Here is a 23,754-nt window from a genome sequence, read left to right as displayed (position 1 = left end):
AGGCAGGATTTTGGACAGCTGGAAAACTAGCATCTTCTTTCCTGTTATTTTATACAGCTCTAGTAAAAATTCCCATGATGGTTCACGAGCCAGCAAAGCTGCGGTTGCCGCTTTTGTAGAGATGGAGGGAATTCGCAGAATAATAATCATAATAACAACAATAATAAAGTAATAATAATAATAATAATAATAATAATAATAATAATAATAATAATAATAATAATAATAATAATAATAATAATAGTCGAATACAGACAGATCATCATTTGGAACACAACACACTAGATATCACGGTTATGGAGGGCTGAAGTGTACAGTTTATTGATATTGCTGTACCTGGAGACGCCAGAGTCGAAGAAAAAGAACTGGAAAAAAATCACGAAATATCGTGACCTGGCCATCAAAATTACACAGTTATGGATGAAACATTTCACAGTGATACCCATTGTTATCGGGGCACTTGGTACCATGTCCAAGAATTTTACAAAAATCAAGAAATTGCAGCGTCCTGCAATAACATCAGCGGAACTGCAAAAAAAACTGCGCTACTCGGAATATTGTATATTTTAAGATAGCTGGTTGATACCTAGGATGCTGGTAGCAACCCGTATCAACCATTAGCACCAGTCAATCGTATTTGTGACACATTTTTAAATGTCCAGTTGACTGAGTTTCATGTTTAATGAATAAAAGAGATAATAATAATGATGATGATGATAGGAGGAGGAGGAGGAGGAGGAGGAGGAGAAGAAGAAGAAGAAGAAGAAGAAGAAGAAGAAGAAGAAGAAGAAGAAGAAGAAGAAGAAGAAGAAGAAGAAGAAGAAGAAGAAGAAGAAGAAGAAGAAGAAGAAGAAGAAGAAGAAGAAGAAGAAGAAGAAGAAGAAGAAGATGATGATAATTACAGGGACAGAGGCGAGCCAGGCCCTTTAACCCAGGAGAAAAATCAAAGGATCTTTTAGCCTGGATAAAAAAAACGATGCCCCGTTTTTATTCCGATGTTATTCTCGTCCTGCGAATTGGGCCCGCAATAAAATGCGCAAAAACGAGGCGCAGCGGGCTGATTTGAAATACGGCCGAGCTGCCGGTCGCTGGCCGGGACGTTTCCGCCAGCAAGAGCCAAAGGAACGAGGCGGGCGCCGGGTTAGAGAACAGGAGCGGGCGCAGCGGCACTGGCCCCGCCCTTTCCCCTCCCCCTTCCCCCCCTTCCCCCGGTGCGGCCCTTTCTTGCGAGCATCCCGGAGCCGGAGTGGAAGTGAGCTCCTCGCAAGCTGGTCATGGAGAGCGTGCGCTCCGCTTCGGTGCTGGAAAACGGCCACCCGGCCGCTCCGCCGGCAGGGTCAGCAGCAGCGGCGGAGGTTTCCCCTCCGCGCTCCTCCTGCGCCTCCAACCTCTGGATCCGCTTGAGGGAGAAACTCTGTACGTGGTGAGTAGCCGAAAGGCACGAGGGCGCTTCGCAAAGAGAACCGGGGAGGGGGGGAAACCCGCGGGGAAAAGGAGGAGGAGACGGGGGAGAACCCCGCGGCTTTGAAGCGCCCCCCCCAACTCCCCGAGGCGATGGACAAACCCCCCCACCCCATCAGCCGCCTTCGGGTGATTCAAGCGGAGGTGAAGACGCCTTTTTTTGCGCAGCCGGCGGGACGGGGAGGTTCCAGGCTAGCGTTTCCGAGTCTCGCGCACTTGTTTCATGTGCTCCGGTTTCCTGCCGCCGCGAACTTCACCTTTAGCAGCTGGTTCGCGCTCCGGGTTAAAGAATTATTATTATTATTATTATTATTATTATTATTATTATTATTATTATTATTATTATTATTATTATTATTATTATTATTATTATTATTATTATTATTTTAAAGCTAAACTGGGAACGGAAACCGGGAAAAAGCCAGGAAGGTTCACTTGACTGGATGGGTTTCAATCCCGTGAAGGGGGAAGGAGCCTGCCCGCCCTTTGCACATGCTCAACTCCTGTCCCATTATTATCCTAAAGGTGGTGCTTTTTTTTTAATTCCAATCCACACCCTCAGGTCAGAGCTGAAGAAGCTTCTTGGATGAGGAGCGAAAGGCCTTCAAAGAAAAACCAAGGAAGTCCAGTTGCCTTTGGAAAAAAGCACCTTTGGGATAATCGTGACCTGGATCAGGAGTCTCCAACCTTGGCAAGTTTAAGCCTGGAGGACTTCAACTCCCAGAATTCCTCCAGGCTTAAACTTGCCAAGGTTGGAGACCCTGACCTGGATGACTGAGAATCTCCATAGACATCCTGTTCCATTATTTGGTAGATGCCCCATTTGGAGTTTCAATACAGGACATCTGTTTTCAGTGAGGTTATGCCAGCCGGAGAACTCCTTACAAATCACTGTCAAATGCACTACACGTAGTCCTCAACTTACAACAGTTCCGTTCGAAGTTCCAAAGAGTGACTTAGGACCGTGATTCGCACTTAATGACCGTTGCAGTATCCCCGTAGTCCTACGTGATTTACATTTGGATGCTTGACAACTGACTCATGACAGTTGCAGTGTCCGGGACTTGTGTATTCCTTCTTTGCAAACTTCTGACAAGCAAAGTCAATGGGGAAACAGGATTCACTGAACGGCCCTCTTACTAATTTAACAATTGCAGTGATTCACTTAACAAATGTGGCAATTCCTCCCTTAACGATATAAATGTTGGGCTCGGTTGTGGTCGTAAGTTGAAGATTACCTGCACGGTATTTTTTTAAAAATTTTTTGAAGGAAAAGGACATGATCACCAGCAGAATACAGTACTTCCAGGTTGACCTCTTCCTTTTTGAGTTAAAAAGTTCGAGGAGCAGGTGAGAAATCTCTGGTGTTCTTAACTGCAGAGATGCAGATATAAGTCTCCTTCACATACAGTTTAACTTCTGTTGACTTTGAAGACACAACCAGTTTCCCGGTTGTAATTTTCTTGGCAATAGTATGGAAGTGGCTCAGTGTTGCCACTTATCATGTTGTTTTTAATAAACTTGTCCTATCTGGCATTGTAATCTTGGTTTTTGCTGGTAGTATAAGCCTGGTTTGCACCTTACTTTCCAAGGCTACTCAGTGCCGACCACATGCTTTTGAATCTAGAAGCTATGAGACTTCTGGAGAGAAAGGCTGAGTGAATAGCTGCAGTTAAATAGCTTAGTTGGGTGTCAGAATATCTGAAGGTATCCAAAACAATTTGTGGGATGTCAGATGCTTTGTACTTGAATAGAAAGGTGAGGAATCTGTGGCTGAACTTTTCAGATGTCCTCAACTACAACTCCTGGTAGCCCCAGGTAAGCAGCCAAATGGAAGAATATCCAGAGTTATAATTCAGTATTAATGATTGAGGGCCGCTGCTTTAAAGCACTGTGGAGAGGTATATAAGTGCTAAGTGCTACGTGATGTTGAAAAAACTAGGATTATCATATTGGTTTGTAATCGACCAGCTTAAGTAGTTTAATATAGCTACTATGTGTGGGCCCAGGAGGTAATCAACATACTATGAGCTCTGACTGAAAACGGTGTTAACATTACAGAAAGTGCATAAGCTGATTCACAACAGAGTTACACACAGGCAGGGTTTTTTGGACTCCTCACATAATGTTCTAAAAATATTGATTGTCACCCTTTTTATGCTACAGCTGTAATAAGCTTGAAGGGACTTGGGTATTTGTCTTACGGGCTTGTTCACTTGTAAATCCTTAGTGGGTAAATATTATTTCAATGATTAACCAGGTTCTTCAAGACAGCCATGCATTACAGATTATTGTATCCGAAGAATCTGGAATTGTTCCATCTCTGAGGAGCTTTGGATGTATCAAGTTTGTAAAAGCGGTAAAAATAGTGTTCATGCACTTCTATATACCCAGTGATAAAAGTTGCCTTACTAATAATAGTCAACTTTAAAATTTTGAATTTGGTCTTTATCCACTTTTTTTAATGGACCTTTTTTAATGGACTCCTTAAAATGGATTTTTAATGGACTCTTCCATTCTTTTTTTTTTTGTCTTTTTTCGGTATAATATAGGATTCCCCCCCCCTTTTCTTTCTTAGTATAGATTTTTATACAATGGATTAAGTTCTCTTTAAAATATGCACAGTCTTTTAGGTGTATCTCAGGTAGAATATATATAATATTTAACATTGGTAACTAATATTTTTAAACAAAGGCTAATTGCAATGCTTTTAAAGTGGAATTAAATGGACAGGGAGTTAGAAAAGGAAGGAGAAAAGGTTCTTAGAAAAAAGACAAAAATAAAATAAAATAAAAGAATCGTAGCAGATGGCATCATTAGAATGGCTGATGCCAAAAGAGTGTAGCAAATTTTTAAAATTTTCCTATGGATCCTACTATGATGGATGTTTTAGAAAGACCACAGGAATTCATAGAAAAATCTCTCCCTTGAAGTCTTAAGCACAAATACTTGCTGGTTGGGGAATTCTCAGAGCTGAAATCTACATAACTTAAGATTAAGTAACATTGCTCCTGGCAAGGCCTTGATTAACCTATCTTTTCTTGCCAGGCTAATAGTCGAGAATATTGGTTCCCTGAAAAGATGCCCTATCCCAAAAATAAGCCCTAGCATGTTTTTATGCATGTGCCTAGTATAAGCCCTACCCCAAAATAAGCCCTACTTAAGAGCCTGTGCAGCCGCCCATTCTATCTTGTTGCTCGTGGTGCCGTCGCCACAAGATGAGAAGGGTGGGGATGGAGCTGTCCCATGTGCCCTGCACAAACTTACCTCAGGGCCCCCACAGCCAGGTCATGCACACTCCGATTTGCCTTGTGGCGGCAGCACCAGTATCCATGTGTAGCGGGAGCCACTTCTTCTGCTTGTTCACAGCCACAATGGAGCAGGAGGCTGTACTGGTGCCACAGCTATGAGGTGAGGCATGTGTCGGAGTGTAGATGGCCTGGCTGTGGGGGTCCTGAGGTAAGTGCTGTGAGGTGCATGGGGAAGCTCCATCCGCTTTGCCTCATGGCCGTGGCACCAGTGCATTGCTCGGCTTGCTCCATTGTGGCTGTGAGCAAGCAGAAGTGGTGGGTCAGAGGCCACGTGGGGTCCTGCTGGATGGGGCTTCTGCTGCCATGGCTACGGGTGGCCTGGCTGCGGGGGGCCTGAGGTAAGCCGGTGTGGGGCACGTGGGGCAGTTCCATTCCCTCCTGCTCACTGTGGGGGTGCTGGCATGCCGTGTGGCCTCCTGCCCTGCCATGAGCAAGCAGGAGAAGAGGGCCTCCTGTACAAGGGGGGGAAAATAAGACAACCCCAAAAATAAGCCCTAGCGCTTATTTTTGGACCCAAAAGAAAATAAGACCCGGTCTTATTTTGGGGAAAACATGGGTAGCTGAATAATTCTTCGACTTAAAGGGCATTTTCTCTGCATTATAATTTTATTAGTGTTCCATCACTGCCCTGAATGGTCTTTTAAATTAAAAGTAAATAAAGCTTTTTCAGAAGATAATTATTGGCAAGTAATCTTTTTTTTTTAACATTCATGGATTAAGATGGCAAAATGGATTGCAAAGGAAAATCTTTTTCCCATCTGGCAGCCAAGATCTTCCTGCTCCTGTTCTGCTTAAGGAACTTGTTTTGAGGCCTGAAAGACCAGATGGCATTACCGTGATTGATATAAGGGCAGAGAAAATGGTTTTAAAGGTCGGGACTATTATTATAATTAAAGTGTTGCTCAATAATGCAGAAGAGTTTGTCACAATCCAGTGGTCATTGCCCAGATTCTAGTCTTCCCACGGAGAGTTTCAAATCACAAGGATTTGGTCACAATATAATCCTTTTGGTTCCCTGGTATAAATCTCTCTCTCCGTCATCCATTAGGAGTCAAAAATAACTTGATGGGACATAAGAAAAAAATCATGGTATTACATTTTACCCAACTTATATCAAGGTGCTTAACATTGACAGCTCATATGTTTTCTCTTAAAGTCTACATAGCAAGAAAAAACAAGCTTGTTTATATTCCTTGTGTGTGGATCCACCCAATTATGGCTTTTCAATAGATAATCAGTACATAATGCACTATGTGAAATCAAGCTTTGCTAGCCTACTTTGTTTATTTTGTCGAGCGTGTATTAGATAACAGATATAAGTATAAATGTAATTATGAATACATGAAACAGATACGAATAAATGGGGACAGTAGGACAGGGACGGTAGGAAGATTGGTGCACTTATGCACGCCCCCTTACAGACCTATTAGGAATGGGGTGAGATCGACAGTAGACAGTCTAAGGTTAAAGTTTTGGGGGTCTGGGGAAGAAACCACAGAGTCAGATAGTGCATTCCAGGCATTGACCACTCTGTTGCTGAAGTCGTATTTTCTGCAATCGAGTTTGGAGCGGTTTACTTTAAGCTTGTATCTATTGAGTGCTTGTGTATTATTGCAGTTGAAGCTGATGGGCCGTAATAGCTCAGGCTGTTAGAAGCCTGTTATTAGAACACAGCAGCCTGCAATTACTGCAGGTTCAAGCCCGGCCCAAGGTTGACTCAGCCTTCCATCCTTTATAAGGTAGGTAAAATGAGGACCCAGATTGTTGGGGGGGGGGCAATAAGTTGACTTTGTAAAAATATTGTTGTGTCTTGCCCGCCCTCAGAGCAGCCGGGGCCTTCTTACCTGCTCCCCAACACTGAGGAATGTATGCCTTCCGGCCCAAGTCCTGGCTCCATGCCCCCACAAACTGCAGAAGAAGGAGCATCTCCCTGCCCCAGCCCTGACTCCATGCCCAGGCAAACGGAGCAGCTAGACCCCTCCCCCTCATCCACAGCAGGTGAGCCTGAGGAGGGTTTACTCCCAAGAACAGCTGATTGGAGTGACCCTCGCATCAGAAGATTGGAGAGGCGGAGGCAACAGAGGGAAGGGAGGGGCAGGCCTTAATGAGTGCTGAGTCATGGAGCCACACCCCATGGCCTATATAAAGGAGCTACTTTCTGGCAGTCTCTGAGTCAGGCAAAAGTCAAACTTATCTTGCTGAAGTCACTTACTGGTCTCCTGCCTGCTCTGAGGACTTTGCTAGGACTTTGGGCAGAGCTGCAGAGGCAAGCCTGATTCGGATTTCCCGGACCCAGCCGTCAGCGGAGGAGTGGGACACGACAAATATACAAATAGAATGAGACTATTGCCTTATACACTGTAAGCCGCCCTGAGTCTTCGGAGAAGGGCGGGATATAAATGTAAACAAAAAACAAAAAAAAGTAGTCATTGACAGGAAGGACGTCGTAGCAGATAATTTTGTGTACTAGGTCAGACTTTGGCTTCTTCTGTGATGATGCTAGATTCACACACCATGCAAAGTTATATTTTACTCAATAAGGGTTTTATGAAGATATCAGAGTGCTGGATTTACATATATTATAAGGAATAAACATGATTTACAAATCAGTATGAGTGAATTTACTCATCTGACAAATTCAAAAATCATGGATTTTTTTCTTCTTAGGATGCATGACCCTGATTTAAAATAGATACTTAGCCTTATTATTCTCTTCTTCGTTTACCAGCTTGCTTAATGAAGAGTTATTGTAAAGGCAGTAAAGTATTCCAGTAATATGGATTTTGGATTCTTTTTCTTTATAGACAAAATTGTTAGTTTTCTTAAAGTCTGAAAAGGGAAGAACAAATTAATTTTGAACATTAGACAAAACTAATAGAGTTTGAATTCTAGTGTATGCATAATCAAATTCAATGGAAGTTCATTCTGTCTGTAAAATGTAATTCTATGTGTATTTTCTTGATTGCAACGATATTATTTTTATATAATATACTTCAGGACATAAATCAGTTTTGAGTTAATTTAGCCTTCCCGTCTTAATTTATAGGGCAATCTTTGATTTACAACTAACCTTACCGTTAAAAATTTACCCCCAATCACACTTTTGTTTTCCTCTTTGTCAGTTAAAAACACATTTATGAACTCTGTCAGTTATAAATGGGAATGGAATGCAGTTTTGGAATGTTGTCAAAATGTTGAAAGTTATCCATTGTCACTGAAAAGTGGTCAGACTTAAAGAACCAGACATCAAAGCTCTTTAAAACAAAAGATGACTTCAGTCTTTCATTTAAAAAAAATCAAAGCACTTCAAAATAGAAGATGTCTAAAATCTTGCTCCTTATAAACTTGAAGCCCAACTGGGATCAGTTTGATTCTTTTTTGTGTTTGGTCCCCTTGGAAGGGCACGACCATGTGGTTGTGTCAGATAATCTCTCCTTTTTTGTTGAAAATAAGTACTAGAATAAGTATGTTAAGCACCTGTTATAATTTAAATAAACCAGATTATCCACCCAAAAGACAAAGAAGTTGTGCAATCCTTGAAGGATAAAAGAACAGGACAATGATGGCTAACCTTTTTTTTTTTTGCATTCATTTTTGCCATTGCATGCCAGGAGTGGGGTGGGGGCGGGTGTCACATGTGCGTGTGCCATAATTCTATGCACCCCATCCCCATGCATGCGTGTGTGACGCCGCTCTCTGCCTGTTCCTGGCATACGATGGCCCGTTAGGCCCATTTTTCTCTCTCACCAGGCTCCAGAGCCTTTCTAGGAGTCTGGGGAGGGGCAAAAATGGCCTTCCCCATCCGGTCCCACCGGAAGTTGGCAAATGGACCATTTCCGGCCTCTGGAGGGCCTCTGGGGGGTGGGGAAGGTCATTTTTGCCCCTCCCCGGACTCCTAGAAAGACTCTGGAGCCTGGTGAGAGAAAAAAATGGGCCTTCCCCACCACCCCGAGGCCCTCCGGGGGCAGGAAACAGCCTGTTTCCCTACTTCTGGTGGGCCCAGAAGGCCCGAAAAATCAGTTAGCCGCTGCGTGCATGCACGCCACAGCTGAGCTCACATGCCCACCAATATGTGCCATAGGTTCGCCAACTCAGGAATAGGATGTGTTGCATGTTGTTATAAGTGTAGTGTTCAGATCTGGATACAGTGCAACAAATGAGTTGGATGACTGATTTTTGGAATAATGGTATTGGACTGAGTGTGTGGATCTTGACCCATCATTATAAGCCAACTGCCTTTGAACCATCTATAGATTCTAATGAACCTCGAGTGCTACTCTACTCTAGTTGAGAAGTGACAATCTTTTTAACAATAGTCTTTGTTAAAATATCTTGTTCAAGGAAAGGTTGCACCAGCCATCCAGACCCTAACAGCCTCCATGTATTGGATAAAGACTTCGATTGGGTCTATTGTTCTGTTGGGAGTGGAGATATGTAACAAGTTATCATCAGCATACTGATGGTAATCGATCTCCCCAGCAACTCCCAGATGGTCCAAAGATACTACAATCAATGGTATTGATTGTTGCTGAGAGATCCATCAGAACCAAGAGAATCTCCTGCTGTTGCGGTTATTTTGATTTCAGGCAGTAGTATCTCCAACCACTTCTCCCTGGGTACCATCTTCCATCATTGCTTTCCCACCCACAACATTTTAATTCCCCCCTCCTCTTCCTTCTTCTCACTGCATTTGCTCATATTAATTATCCTCCCATATCTCACTAAGAAAAGCCCCAGATGCACCAGGAAAGGGGGTGGGAACCATATCAATCCACTTATTTTCTCTTCCTCACATGGAACACTTTAGCTCTTTGTGTCTTCTTACAAAACAACAATAAAATATAAAACCATTTGCTGTTCCTTTTGTGTCTCCTCCCCACAAAATTACTTGGTGGTCAGATCATAGTTAATGATAGCTCTGGTTTATTCTACACTGGCCAGGCCACCTTTTGAATGAAGTTTAGTTCATGGAATGAACTAGAGTAGGGGTTCAAACTCAAGGCCTGTGGACCAGATCTGCCGTGAGGTGCTTAGATCTGTCTAGTGGGGCCGCTCTGGAAACAATGAAGGACTGGCCTGCAGTGCCTCTGCCAATGAAAACGGAGCTCCATTTTTGCTGGCAGAGGGCTGCAGGATGCCATCGTGGCCGAAAACGCAGTGTGGGAGGGCCACCCAACTTCTCCTTCTCCTTCTCCTTCTCCTCCAACTTTAAAATGCCAGAATGAAGCCACCTTCTTGGCTTTGTCATCGGCCCAAAATAAGCCACTGTCAGGCTACTACCATTATTTCTGGTGGTAGCCAACATACCAACAGATGGCCCCGGTTCTGCATCTCTCCACATTCACACACTGTGTTGTTATCTGCTAAGAGCCTCCACTTGAGATATGGGGTTACACTTTGGCACTCTAACCCTCAACTATTCAGTTGAGATCCTTCAGCCATATCTTCCTTTAATGTTATTCCTTACACAGTGGTCTCCTTCCATCTTTTAATTCAATCTTTTTAACCTATAGGGCTAACACCCTTGCAGTGAACCTGCAAATGATCAAGGATACTGTATATTCACAGGTGAACAGTCCTTATTGTGGTTTTGGGTCAGCAGAATAAATCAGGACCTTATTCTGCACTAACTAAAAGTCTGTCTGAGATCATTCCCATTACCTCATCCAAGAAGAAGCTATTCGTCTTTTCTGTCATTGTAAAGTGGGGTAGGGAAAGGCAGCCAAAAGATAATTCTTCTTTTATTTAGGGGATGATAAATAATTGATAAGAAGTGGTAATCAATAGCTATCCCAGTAGCACAATTAGGAAAATTAGCGGAGAAGAACATGCTTATTTTGCAAGCATGGCTGCAGTCCTTTCTTTATGGAAAACAGATTTCCAGAGCTGATATTAGAAGCATTTTCGACCATCGTTCTAATATTATAATGTTATACCACTCTCCTTTGTCTTCTTTCAGTAGTAAAACATTTGCGAATGCACTGCCTCTTTAATTTCCATCATTCTGGCAGCACTTCTATTTGGCACATCTTTTTATGTACTATTAATCTCCAGTATTGATTGTTTTCCATGGGGCAAAAGTTAGGTGTTATGACGCATTGAGCTGTTCATATAACAAAATGCCTCTATGCAGTTTAATATTAGAACTTGTATGTAATATTGCACTGGGGAGAAGCATAGAAGAAAATTGTTGTAAATAATGATACATTAAATTAATAGGTTTGCATTCTAAGAACAAGCCTCTGGGACCAATGAGGGAAAGTAAGAGGTGGTAGGATTCTTAAAAGTAAATAAGCAAAAGACAATTATGAGCAATGTTTCAGGATGGTTGAAATTATGACAGCACATATGGGCATTGTTACTGGCATAATATGTTTGTCTATTCATACAAAAGTTGCTGTGGACAGAAAGCACCATTCACCAGAAAATAAACTGGTGATCATCACTTGCTCTTAGTCTTCTAGGAATGTCTGTCAATTTACTTTATTGCTGCTATGGTTCATCAAATCAACTGTGACTCCTGGATGATTTCAAGAACAAGTCCATGCAGGATACTTGGTAATGTTTCTGTTGCCATTACCTTCTTACAATAGCACTTGGATTTATATACTGCTTTATACTGCCCCCTCTAAGCAGTTCACAGAGTCAGCATATTGCCCCAGCAATCTGGGTCCTCATTTTACCAACCTCAGAAGAATGGATGGTTTAGTCAAGTTATCACCCATCTCCTCCCACATATGACAGTATGACTGTAACCTTGTTGCCGGTATCCTTAAGATTTATATTGACTGTTTCTCTATGACTATCATTAAGTGTTGTACCTTATGATTCTTGACGAATGTATCTTTTCTTTTATGTACACTGAGAGCGTATGCACCAAGACAATTTCTTTGTGTGTCCAATCCCACTTGGCCAATACAGAATTCTATTCCATTCCATTCCATTCCATTCCATTCTATTCAGCTGGTCAGGATTGAACTCCTGGTTGTGGGCAGAGTTAGCTTGCAATACTGCATTTTAACCACTGCATCATCACGACTCTTGATTCTCTCTTCCTAGGGCTGAAAGAGAGGGACCCAGTTGACTTTTATGCCTAAGTAGGACTAAAACATAAAACTTTAGATGCCTAAATGTCTAGTGCCTTTAGTCCAGGCCTGTCAAACTGGTGGCCCACAGGCCAGATACACCCTGCACAAGTCACACCCACCCGAGCTCTGCAAATGCAAAAAACATCCCGATTCGTCACAACACGGCCCACAATGCAATTAGGTTTGACACCCTGCTTTAGCCACTATCCCAAAACATGGCTAATTTCATTTTCTCTTTTTCTAGGCAAAGCAGGACTTTTCCAAACAAGGATTGGCAATGATTATTAGGTTCTAAGAACTTCTATAGAATCCTTATAGAGCCTGGGGGCATTCATGTGAATACAAGCTATGCTTTATTTTTCATATGGCACAATTTTTGAAATGAAAAAAAAAAATAGAAGTGCATATCCCACTGAAATTTTTTTTGCCCAACTTTAAAAATTGCTAATGCTATTCTAACTTCTGCAGTTTAAATGTTTCCCTGTGAGAATGGTAGAAAATTTTTCCCACTTGAAATGCTATTGCCTAACATTAAGAGCTGGATAGCGGTGGAATTTGGTTCAGTAGCATCAGGCCTTCTCTTCACCCAAGTAACCAAATGCCCCTTTATTGTTGCTTTTTTCAAGCATCTGGGTCAACTGATAAATGCTTTGCTGATTAAATTCTTCTTGCTAATAGAGATACAAGTGCATTTGCAAGGCCATTGTCATGTATTATGAATTGCCCTATTCTGTAAATAGATAAATAAAACTTTTCTAAGCCACTCTCCTTTTCCATTTCCAGGCATATTGTGAAAACACTTCTCCTGGGTCAAATACTCTCCTTGCTGATTTGCGGGACTGCGGTCACAAGCCAGTTTCTTGCCGACAGATACAGAGTCAACACTCCAATGTTGCAGAGTTTCATAAACTATTGTTTGCTTTTCCTAGTATACACAACAACTCTTGCATTTAGGAAAGGTAAAATGGAATACATTGAGTTCAAAGAGTTCCTGTATTACTCTCCAACCATGTCCTCCTTCGGAATAGTCCATTCCATCCCCTAACTTAATTTTTCTTAAATTTTATCCCTCTCTCCTTCCTTCCTTCCTTCCTTCCTTCCTTCCTCCCTCCCTCCCTCCCTCCCTCCTTCCCTCCCTCCCTTCATCCATCCATCCATCCATCCATCCAATTTATATGGCTCACCAACTCACCTCCCTCCCTCCCTCCATCCATCCATCCATCCATCCATCTATCCAATTTATATGGCTCACCAACTCACCAAGGCAGCTCTTGGTGACTAGCAAAGAATTAAAATAATAAGAAATAGCTATAGCACTTAGACTTAGATACCATTTTACAGTGCCTTTGCAAACCTCTCTAAGTGGTTTACAGAGTCAGCATAGTGCCCCAACAATTTGGGTCCTCATTTTACCCACCTTGGAAGGATGTAAGGCTGAGTCAACCTTGAGCCTGGTGAGATTTGAACTGCCAAACTGCTTGCAGTCAGCAGAAGTAGCCTGCAGTACTGCACTCTAACCACTGCGCCACCATGGCTCATATAGATTCAAAGCCATCAAATCCAACATATACCTCCCATGATGTGGACATCCAACTATCTTAGACTCAGCTTCAGAGTGTGCCTTTTTCTCACATTCCATTTAAGTTCCAGTGTTGGTGGAACAGAAAAATGGAGCGTCTGTGGAATAGTAGATAGACTGACATGTTTGCTTTTTCTTCAGATGGCGATGGACTCTTGCAGATCCTAAAGAAGAAATGGTGGAAATACATTTTGCTTGGATTGGCTGATGTTGAAGCTAACTACACCATTGTAAAAGCCTATCAATATACAACTATAACAAGTGTCCAGGTAAAAACAATATTGTATATTGTGGCATGTTAAGCATTATTATTTCTATTGTGCCAACTTCTATTAACAAGCTAATATACTAGGATGAGCCAAATTAGATCCTAACTTCAGTCATGAGGTTCATTGGGTGATCTTGAAAGGACCTCTGTGTTTTATAGGGTTGGTGCAAGAATGCAGTAATGGTGGAAAAAAACAGTTATGCCAACTTGGGTTCACTGAAATATAATTTCAACATCATACAATCAATTGGTAGGAGAATAGCATTAGCAATTGCATTTTGACTTATATACCGCTTCATATATACCATACTCTCTAAGGGGTGGAGAACTATGGCCCCTTTATGACTTTTGGACTTCAACTCCCAGAATTCCATGCTGGCTCAGGAATTCTGTTAGTTGAAGTCCCCAAGTCATAAAGGGGTCATAGTATCCCACCTTTGTTTCAATTGGTTTAGAGAGTCAGCATACTGCCCCCAACAATCTGGGTCCTCATTTTATTGACCTCGGAAGGATGGAAAACTTGAGTCAGCCTTGAACTGGTCAGGATCGAACTGCTGGCAATCGGCAGAGTTAGCCTGCAGTACTGCATTCTAACCACTGCAATCATCACGACTCTTATCAGAATGCCAATTCCATCTGTTTGAGGATAGAAATGGCTGTTAAAATACAGCACTGGCCCTCTCCACGTAGCTCCTGAATTCAAACGGAAAAGTTATCCCACATTGCTGTACTGAAACTTACAATGACCTTGTTTTATACGCTCCCTAAAATGTGTTTTAATGATCAAATTGACCCCTGATTTTTAAGCTGTTAAAAGCCTTCAGGCAAAGAAAAGCCATTAATAAAAGATCACACAGCATGTAATCTGAGAGTTCCTTCACATAGCCTTGAATTATATCAGCTTCTTTGCAAAGTAAAACATTGTACTTTTGTGCCCTTTGTTATGTCTGAGGCCTGAACATCCTTTGGCACGGCTGTTGAGGTGGATTGCACAACTGAAGTCACAATTTAACAGTGAATGGATTCTCAGCTTTTTCCATAAATGCAAACATAGTTTTAGTCTGCAGTCTATAGATACAATCATTTCCTTGCTGAGAGGATACTTTTGATGTTTCATCAGCGGCTTTTTCCATACGATGAGATCTTTTTGATAATAGATATACTGTATTTTTTGGAGTATAAGATGCACCTTTTTTCCCCAAAAAAGAGGGTGAAAATTTGGGTGCGTCTTATACTCCGAATGTAGCTCCGCCAAACTTCTCAAATGGAGGTTTCAGGGGCTGAAAAAAGCATCAGAAAGGAAGCTTCAGAAAAAAAGCCCCCAAACAGAGCTTCAGAAAAGAAGCCCCCATACAGAGCTTCAGAGGCTTTTTTTCTGAAGCTGTTTCGGAGGCTTTCAGAGGCAGAAAAAAAAAAAAAAAAAGCAAGGCACAGAGCTCACAACCAAGGAACCTGTTGCTAAAATTCACCCCTGGGAACAGCTGATTGGGGGTATTCCGGGAGGCCGATCCACCTGCCAATCAGATTTTTTCTTATTTTCCTCCCCAAAAACTAATGTGCATCTTATACTCCAGTGTGTTTTATACTTTGAAAAATACGGTATTTATATTGATGTTACTGAAGCAGGGAAATTTCTATCGGTCTAAAATTAGGACTGAATTGAAAAGAAGCATTATTTGGATTTGATTTTTGTCTCTGGTCAGTGGTTGAGAGATCTGGCACTTTGGATTTGATTTTTGTCTCTGGTCAGTGGTTGAGAGATCTGGACTTGAAGGAAATAGTCATTGAACCTTTGTCATGGTCAGATCACTCTCTCCTTCGCCTGGACTTTCTGACCGCCATTCAACACCGCAGGGAGACGGAGCCGATACGTTGGTTCCGTCCCAGGCGCCTGATGGACCCGGAGAGGTTCCGGACGGAGCTTGGGCCACTTCCTGAGAGTCTGGCTCACGGCACGGCTGAGGAACTTGTTGCGGCCTGGGAACAGGCCGCGGCGGGGGCCCTAGACCGTGTCGTGCCTTTGCGGCCTCTGACCCGGCGCAGGTCCCAACCGGCTCCTTGGTTCTCCGAGGAGCTGAGAGGGATGAAGCGCCGGAGAAGACGCCTAGAGAGTTCCTGGAGGTCTAGCCGTTCGGAGGCTGATCGGACACTAGTGAAGTCCTATAATAGGGCTTACCTAGTGGCATTGAGGGAAGCGAGGCGTAGCTACGCCTCCTCCCTCATTGCATCGGCAGATAACCGCCCAGCCGCCCTGTTTCGGGTGACTCGTTCCCTCCTTCACCAGGGGGAGCGGGATGACCCGTTGCAGGGACGTGCTGAGGAGTTTAACGGTTATCTATACGATAAAATCGTTCAGCTTCGGGACGGTCTGGACCAGAATTGCGGTGACTCAGATGAGGCGTCTGAGGGTGGTCTTGGTGACATTTTGTGGGATGAGTTTGACCCTGTGGCTCCCGAGGACATGGACAGGCTGTTGGGTAGGCTGAATGCTACCACGTGTTTACTGGACCCGTGCCCCTCCTGGTTGGTACTGGCCACTCAGGAGGTGACACGAGGCTGGCTCCAGGCAATTACGAGCGCTTCCTTGGTGGAGGGAGTCTTCCCGGCCGCCTTGAAAGAGGCGGTGGTGAGACCCTCCTCAAGAAGCCTTCCTGACCCGCTGTTTTAGGTAATTATCGTCCGGTCTCCAACCCGCTCATGCGAAGGTTGTAGAGAGTATGGTGGCATATCAGTTTCCTTGCACCTGGAGGAAACTGTCTATCTAGACCTGCTCCAGTCCGGTTTCCGCCCGGTTACAGCACTGAGACGGCTTTGGTCGCGTTGGTGGATGATCTCTGGAGGGCCAGGATAGGGGTTGTTCCTCTGCCCTGGTCCTATTAGACCTCTCAGCGGCTTTCGATACCATCGACCATGGTATCCTGCTGCGCGGTTGGGGGATTGGGAGTGGGAGGCACCGCATCGGTGGTTCTCCTCCTATCTCTCCGATCGGTCGCAGACGGTGTTGACAGGGGCAGAGGTCGGCCCGAGGCGCCTCACTTGTGGGTGCCGCAGGGTCGATCCTCTCGCCTTCTGTTCAACATCTATATGAAGCCGCTGGGTGAGATCATCAGTGGCTTCGTGTGAGGTACCAGCTGTACGCTGATGACACCCAGCTGTACTTTTCCACACCGGGCCACCCCAACGAAGCTATCAAGTGCTGTCCCGTGTTTGGAGGCCGACGGGTCTGGATGGGGAGAAACAGGCTCAAGCTCAATCCTCCAAGACAGAGTGGCTGTGGATGCCGGCATCCCGCACAGTCAGCTGAGTCCACGGCTGACTGTCGGGGCGAGTCACTGGCCCCGATGGAGAGGGTGCGCAACTTGGGCGCCCTCCTGGATGAACGGCTGTCTTTGAAGATCATTTGACGGCCGCCTCCAGGAGAGCTTTTACCAGGTTCGCCTGGTGCGCCAGTTGCGCCTTTCTAGACCGGGATGCCCTGTGCACGGTCACCACGCCTCGTGACGCCTCGCCTGGATTATTGCAATGCTCTCTACATGGGGCTCCCTTGAAGGGCATCCGAGACTGCAGTTAGTTCAGAATGCGGCTGCGCTGGTTATAGAGGGAGCCCTCGTGGCTCCCGTATGACACCTATCCTGCGCAGACTGCACTGGCTACCTGTGGCCTTCGGGTGCGCTTCAAGGTTCTGGTAACCACCTTTAAAGCGCCCATGGCATAGGGCCGGGTTACTTACGGGACCGCCTACTGCTACCGGATACCTCTCACCGCCCGCGCCTCACAGAGAGGGACTCTCAGGGTGCCGCCAGCTAGACAGTGTCGCCTGGCGACGCCCAGGAAGGGCCTTCTGTGGGGCTCCCACCCTCTGGAACGAACTCCCCAGGACTCCGCCAACTTCCAGACCTCCGAACCTTCCGTCATGAGCTTAAAACACACCTATTTATCTGCTGGACTGGACTAGTTTTTAAATTTTTAAATTTTTAAATTTTTAAATTTTATAGTGGTTTTAATTGGTTTTAATATTTATATTATTTTAATAATTAGGCTTTTTGAATATGTCTCTTAATGGTTTTCTTAATTTGTATATATATGTTTTTTATCTGCCTGTGAACCGCCCTGAGTCCTTCGGGAGATAGGGCGGTATATAAATTTGAATAATAAATAAATAATAAATAAATAAAATTTTTATTCAGTTGTGAATTCTCAGAAAACTAGGAAAGTTTTGGTGGAAGGAACTATCTTCCCAGCCTGACAGTCCAACATTTTGCTCTGTAATGTTAAGAAATCAAGAGCTAGCTTGTTGTTGTGGTTAAAGATAATGGACTAGAAGCTTGGAGTTTGTTGTTTGAATCCTCTCTTAGGTGACTTTGGATCAGTCTGTCTCAGCCCTAAACTGGGAAATCAAAGATATCTATCTACCAACCTGCATTAGATCAGTGGAAGATTACAGTCCATAAGCTTGAACAAAGAGGTCTTCATCCTGCAATGGATTGATTCAGGATGTTGTTGAGTAATAAACATTAAATATATCCCAATCTCAAATTTAGACTATTGATTAACCTGCTTAACTATTCTTTTTCTAAGCACCTGGGGACATATTGATGTTATAATTCACTTGGTGTTTGGGGAACAATATTTCTATCCATAAATCAAGAGAAACTCTCAAGGTTTCCTCAACCTACTGACCCACAGATACTTCTTTGGAAATCATTTTGGCAAAGTTGCAGTTTCAAAAAAAAAGTATTTATTTTAGTAGAATGACTTAACATTCTCCTCAATTGGAAACTTCCTTTCCATGAAAGTGATCCAACAGCTTGTTTTCGATAAGAAAAACCAATGCTGTCTGCTTTGCTTTCAGATATGATTTTAGTTTGAAGAACTGGTTTGCACATATTTTTTTTCTTTTGAGGCTGCTAGCGGTAGGAACCCTGTTGCTGTTTACCAGCTGCTAAGACCAAGGGTGATGATCTTGGCACTGAGCTTCCTTGCATGAAGTGGTGCCTCCTTCTGAGGAAATCTGGATAATCCTAGAATTCTAGTACAAAGTTCTTCTGTGGGCCTTATTTAAAGTTCAAAAGATTAATTTTTTAAATAAATTATCTTAGCCTCACTGTAAATTGGAACAAATGATCCAGTGTTAACTAGAAGGTTTGTAACAGTATTTCTCAACTTCAGCAAATTTAAGATATGTGGATTTCAACTCCCAGAATTCTCCAACCAGCATGAAGTTCTCCAACTAGCAGGAAGTCCAAATATCTTAAACTTGCTACAATTGAGAAATACTAGTCTATAATACTTATTTGTTAAATTTATATCTTGCCTTTTTCCCTCCAGAGCTCAGAATTTCCCTTTTTAACTGCATAGCAACGATCTTGTGAGGAAGGTTGAAAAGAGAGTCTTGGTTCAAAAAGTTACCTAATGAATTCCCATGGCTGTAGATACTGTTGAACCTGGGATTTACTATTCCTAATCCAACACTTTAACCACTACATCACACTACTTCTCATGGTATGGACATTTGGGAGTAAACCAGGAGGAAATGGATGCTAAATTACAAACATCAGAGGAAGAATCTTTGATTCCTGCTGTGTGGTGGCCAAGTTTTTATTTTAAAATTTACTCAAGATAACCTCATGAATTAGCATAGTTTGGTTGCTGTTGTTAATATGTTGTTAAAGTTTTGTTAAAAAGTTTGACTAAGGCACTAGACCTTGGCCAGGACAAAGATATAGCTGGCATGAGGGTGGGGGGAAACCAAAAACAAAGCAGAACTTTGGTTTAATTTAAATTTAGAGTAAGGAAAATATATTTCATTAATTTAAAGATAATAACACGATTGTCTATGTGTAAAGTAACTGTCTTTAATTTTTCAATTTATCAGCAGCTTTGGAAGGACTTTAGAGTTAGTTTATATAGCTCTGTGTTCCACTGAAGACAATTGAAAAAGATCTCTTTGAGTTGAGTTCAACCATTAAGCTTTCTCTGCAACAGTTTGGAAAGACTGCTTTCTAGAATTTTTTTCCCTAGCGAAGATTTCAGTCCTTAGACTTCCTCATGGTCTCTCATTGATATATTAACTAGGTGTCATTCTGCTTGGCTGTGGTTGATCTACCCAAGATCAACCAGTTGCTGCTACTAACTGTGTAAAGACCATTTAGGCCAGGGTTGCCAAACTCGATTTCATCAAGGTTGTGTTTGACCTCGGTGTGTGTGTGTGTGTGTGTGTGTGTGTGTGGCCAGGGCGGGCATGGCCAGCTCGATGTCACATGTCGGGGGCCTCTGTAGTAGCCCAAGCGCTCTGCCAGCAAAAACAGGTTCCCGAGCTCTGTTTTGGGCTGCAACGGCTTTCTGCAACCCTCTGTCAGCGAAAACAGCTCAGGAGGGTCGCACATGGCCCTCCCAAGTTCTGTTTTCACTGGCAGATGCACTGCGGGCTGGTCCTTTGCTGTTTCCAGGGTGCACCCTGTGGGACGGATGTGGGCCCCGGGCTTTGAGTTTGACACCCCTGATTTAGGCTGTTTAACCTGATTTACACAGGTCAGATACCTGAACTTCTCCTATCTGGATGAGAAAAGACCACTTCCCGTTCTTTTTTTATAATGGAGATCTCTTTCTTTCTGCATATGGCAGCTCCTGGACTGTTTTGGGATTCCTGTGCTGATGGCTTTATCATGGTTCATCCTCCGTGCAAGATATAAATTAATCCATTTCATTGCTGTTGCCGTTTGTCTGTTGGGTGTAGGGACCATGGTCGGTGCGGATATATTAGCTGGAAGGCAAGATGGTGAAGGTAAGATTTGGGCAACATAACTTGCTAAGTATGCCAAAATTCTAACCACAATAGCAGCGAGGGGCTTATTCAATATTTTAAAAACATTGATGAGACTCAAAATTTGTGGCTAGTAGTGAAGAATGTTCTCTGGAAAAATCTTGCAGGACAAAATAATTGTTTTCTTGTTTGGATAGAAATTTTTTTTCTACTCTGCTAAGTTCAGAAAGTCAGTGTGCTTCATTAGTAACCTAGATATTTCAATCTAAAAAAGTTAGCTAGCTAAATTGAATGATAAATATATATATATGTACATATATATAGGAACACATACTTTTATCTAGACAGTTGTAGCAAAATCAGTTTAGAAGAAAATCTTTGGCAGGAAAACGGTCTGGTCTCTTTTTTATTTATTTATTTATTTATTTTGTCACAACAGTATATATAAGCATAAGCATGAAAATAACTAGAATAGAATAGAATAGAATTTTATATATATCCAAATAATATTTATCCAAAAACAAACTGGAAAAAAAAATCTACCCCCAAATATTTAGAATTACTATTGCCAAGTGCTGACTTAGTACAGGTAGTCTTCAACTTACAACAGTTCATTTAGTGACCGTTCAAATTACAAAGGCACTGAAGAGACTTTTGACTGTTTTTCCTGTTTTGACCACTGAAGCATCCCCATGGTCATGTGATCAAAATTCAGATGCTTAGCAACTGACTTGTGTTTATGACGGTTGCAGTGTCCTGAGGTCATGTGATCATCTGTTGCAACCTTGTGACAAGCAAAGTCAACGGGGAAGCCAGATTCACTTAACAACCGTCTTACTAACATAACAGCTACAGGGATTCACTTAACAACTATGGCAAGAAAGGTCGTAAAATGGGGCAAAACTCATTTAATTGTCTCACTTAGCATCAGAAATGTTGGGCTCAATTGTGATCATTAAATTGAGGACTACCTGTATTGAGAAAACATAACCGAATTTTTGGTGTGGGTGTATTTATTTTAAAGGGGGAAAAAATGTGCCTTAAGCCACTGCAAGACTTAAGTCAATCCACTTTGCCCCTTAAAAGTTCCTCCAATTCCACACATGGGCCAAAAGGATTAGCTATTTGAGGATATGCAGGGAACTGGGTGTGTGGCAAGCATAAGTGGGATGTAAGTAGCAGATTGCCCATCCATGTGTTGACTGCTTAGTAGATCAATGACATGACCGAGTGTAGAGAACATCAGTTATTGCAGGGGTACCCAAGCCCCAGTCCGTGGCCTGGCACTGGGCGCAGCATGCCAAAAACTGGGCTGTACAAACAAGGGAAGCCCCATCCATGGGGTGCAGGCAGCATGAGAAACCATGCCCCTTCCGGTCAGCAGAAAAACCTCTCTCCGCGAAACTGGTCCCTGGTGCCCAAACGATTGGGGGCTGCTGACTTATTGCAATACTCTGTTTTTAATGCTTATTTATCCTGGCACAGTGAGTGAGTTTCTCTTTGGATGGAAATGTCACACACTGTTCTTATGAGGAAATCTGATAGTAGATGTACAATTACTGTTTTCTTTAGGTAATGAAGTGTGTGGGGGGGGGTAGCTTAGAGAAACATCCTTGATTCGTATTTTGCCATTCAAGATACTTGCAGTATCACTGTGCTTTCCACCTTAGCTGCAAAAAAAGCTTAATGTTTTTTGCTTCCCCTGCAGCATATCCTATGCCAGTGGTGGCAAACCTTTTACATACCAAGTGCCAAACAGGTATGCACTTTGCGCTTGCGTGTGCTATCCACGCTAACATGTGGCTCCTCCCTGTGTGCTGTACACGCAACCGCACCATCTGCATATGCATGCGACTTTTGTGCCGCTCCCACGCATTGCATGCGCAATCGCACCATCTGTGCATGCGTGCAGGTTTCATGTGGCTCCCCTGTGCGCTGCATGTGCAATTGCACCATCTATGCACACGTGCAGTTTTTGTGCACACAATGCACACACCTGAATGCCATCTATGCACGCATGTACTGTGTGGCAGTATTTTCATGCGCCCGCATGTACAGGAGAGCTCCAGAGACCCTGAATTGTGCACATGTGCACCGTAGGCCTGAACACCAGCTGAGGCACACAGGCATGCACAGCTGCAGGTGAGTTGGGCGACAGCTCGCGTGCCCCGAAAGATGGCTCTGCCATCGGGCACTCATGCCATAGGTTCACCATCACAGTCCTATGTTCTTCTCCAAAACATAGGGAGCAATTATCTTCCTCCAAGATCTAACATTAGTGGTGAGGAAAGCATGTGAGAGCCCTCCCTTCCTGCCCCCATATTCCATCCCTTCTTCCATGCAGTTCTTGGGGAATGGGAAGGAAAATCCAGCACTTTGCATGGCTTCACTGCCAACCCCTCTCTATTCATACGGTTCTTAATTTGGCCACAAAATTCTTCAAAGCTTTAACAGGCCTCTTATGTAAATGGAAAAATTATCTAGGTCTCTTGGTTTGTTACTTGTGTATCTGTTATAAGTAAGACATCAGCCAGTTTCTTTCATATATGTATTGTAGCATCTTTTTCCTTATCATTCTTGAAGCCTATTATTTTTTAATCCTTTCAGATTGATCTCACTCTTGTCCAGTAAAACCTGTTCCTCTGGCATAACATCTTTTAAATACGGGTCTGCCTCTAGAGGAAGATATTCTAAAAATTAACTTTTGGGTTCATTATTCAAAAATATCCTTTGATATGTCCAACTTTAAAATATTTTGCTTCATACTATATTAGTAAGTGAAATTGAAGTGTTCTTCTCCTTTAATTGTAATCTTTGTTCCCTCAGGTTCCCTCTGGTGTTCAACCTTCAGAGGCTTATTCTATCATAGTTTTTTTTTTTAAGTAATGGGAGCGTGCACGCGCACTTCTGCGCATGCGCGGATTGTCTGTTATGAAGTCTGGGGTGGGTGGGCGTAGCCTCCCACCACCATTACTACCGGTTCGCAAGAACCGGACCGAACCAGTAGCAACCCACCACTGTTGCCAATCCAAAGATTCTTAATAGCTGAAAAGCAGTTAAAATCAATTTCCAGAAGTGATTAGAAAATGAAGTTCAGACAGTCCTCACCTCATGACCACAACTGAGCCCAAAATTTCTGTCGCTAAGAAGGACTAGGGCAGATATGATGTCATTGTTCCAGTTCGAGCAGGGGGTTAGATTAGATGACCTCCAAGGTCCCTTCCAACTCTGTTATTCTACATTCTAAATGTTCTAAAAGTAGTTTTGCTCTATTTTATGACCTT

At 43.1% G+C, this 23,754-nt stretch overlaps 1 protein-coding gene across 1 annotated transcript in view; it reads left to right on the top strand.

The window, feature by feature from the left end:
• The first annotated feature begins 1,214 nt into the window (after positions 1-1,214).
• SLC35F2 (solute carrier family 35 member F2) overlaps positions 1,215-23,754 on the top strand; it is a 34,557-nt gene continuing 12,017 nt past the window's right edge. Inside the window, exons 1-4 of the mRNA XM_058184780.1 lie at positions 1,215-1,423; positions 12,644-12,819; positions 13,581-13,708; positions 20,332-20,491. Of these exons, the coding sequence (XP_058040763.1) occupies positions 1,275-1,423; positions 12,644-12,819; positions 13,581-13,708; positions 20,332-20,491 (613 nt within the window). The 5' untranslated portion in view covers positions 1,215-1,274. The remainder of the gene's footprint in view (positions 1,424-12,643; positions 12,820-13,580; positions 13,709-20,331; positions 20,492-23,754) is intronic.

This window comes from Ahaetulla prasina, chromosome 5, assembly GCF_028640845.1.
Source record: "Ahaetulla prasina isolate Xishuangbanna chromosome 5, ASM2864084v1, whole genome shotgun sequence".
Lineage (NCBI taxonomy): Eukaryota > Metazoa > Chordata > Lepidosauria > Squamata > Colubridae > Ahaetulla > Ahaetulla prasina.
Note: the sequence above shows the minus strand (reverse complement) of the source record. Positions and strands in the feature narration are given on the sequence as shown.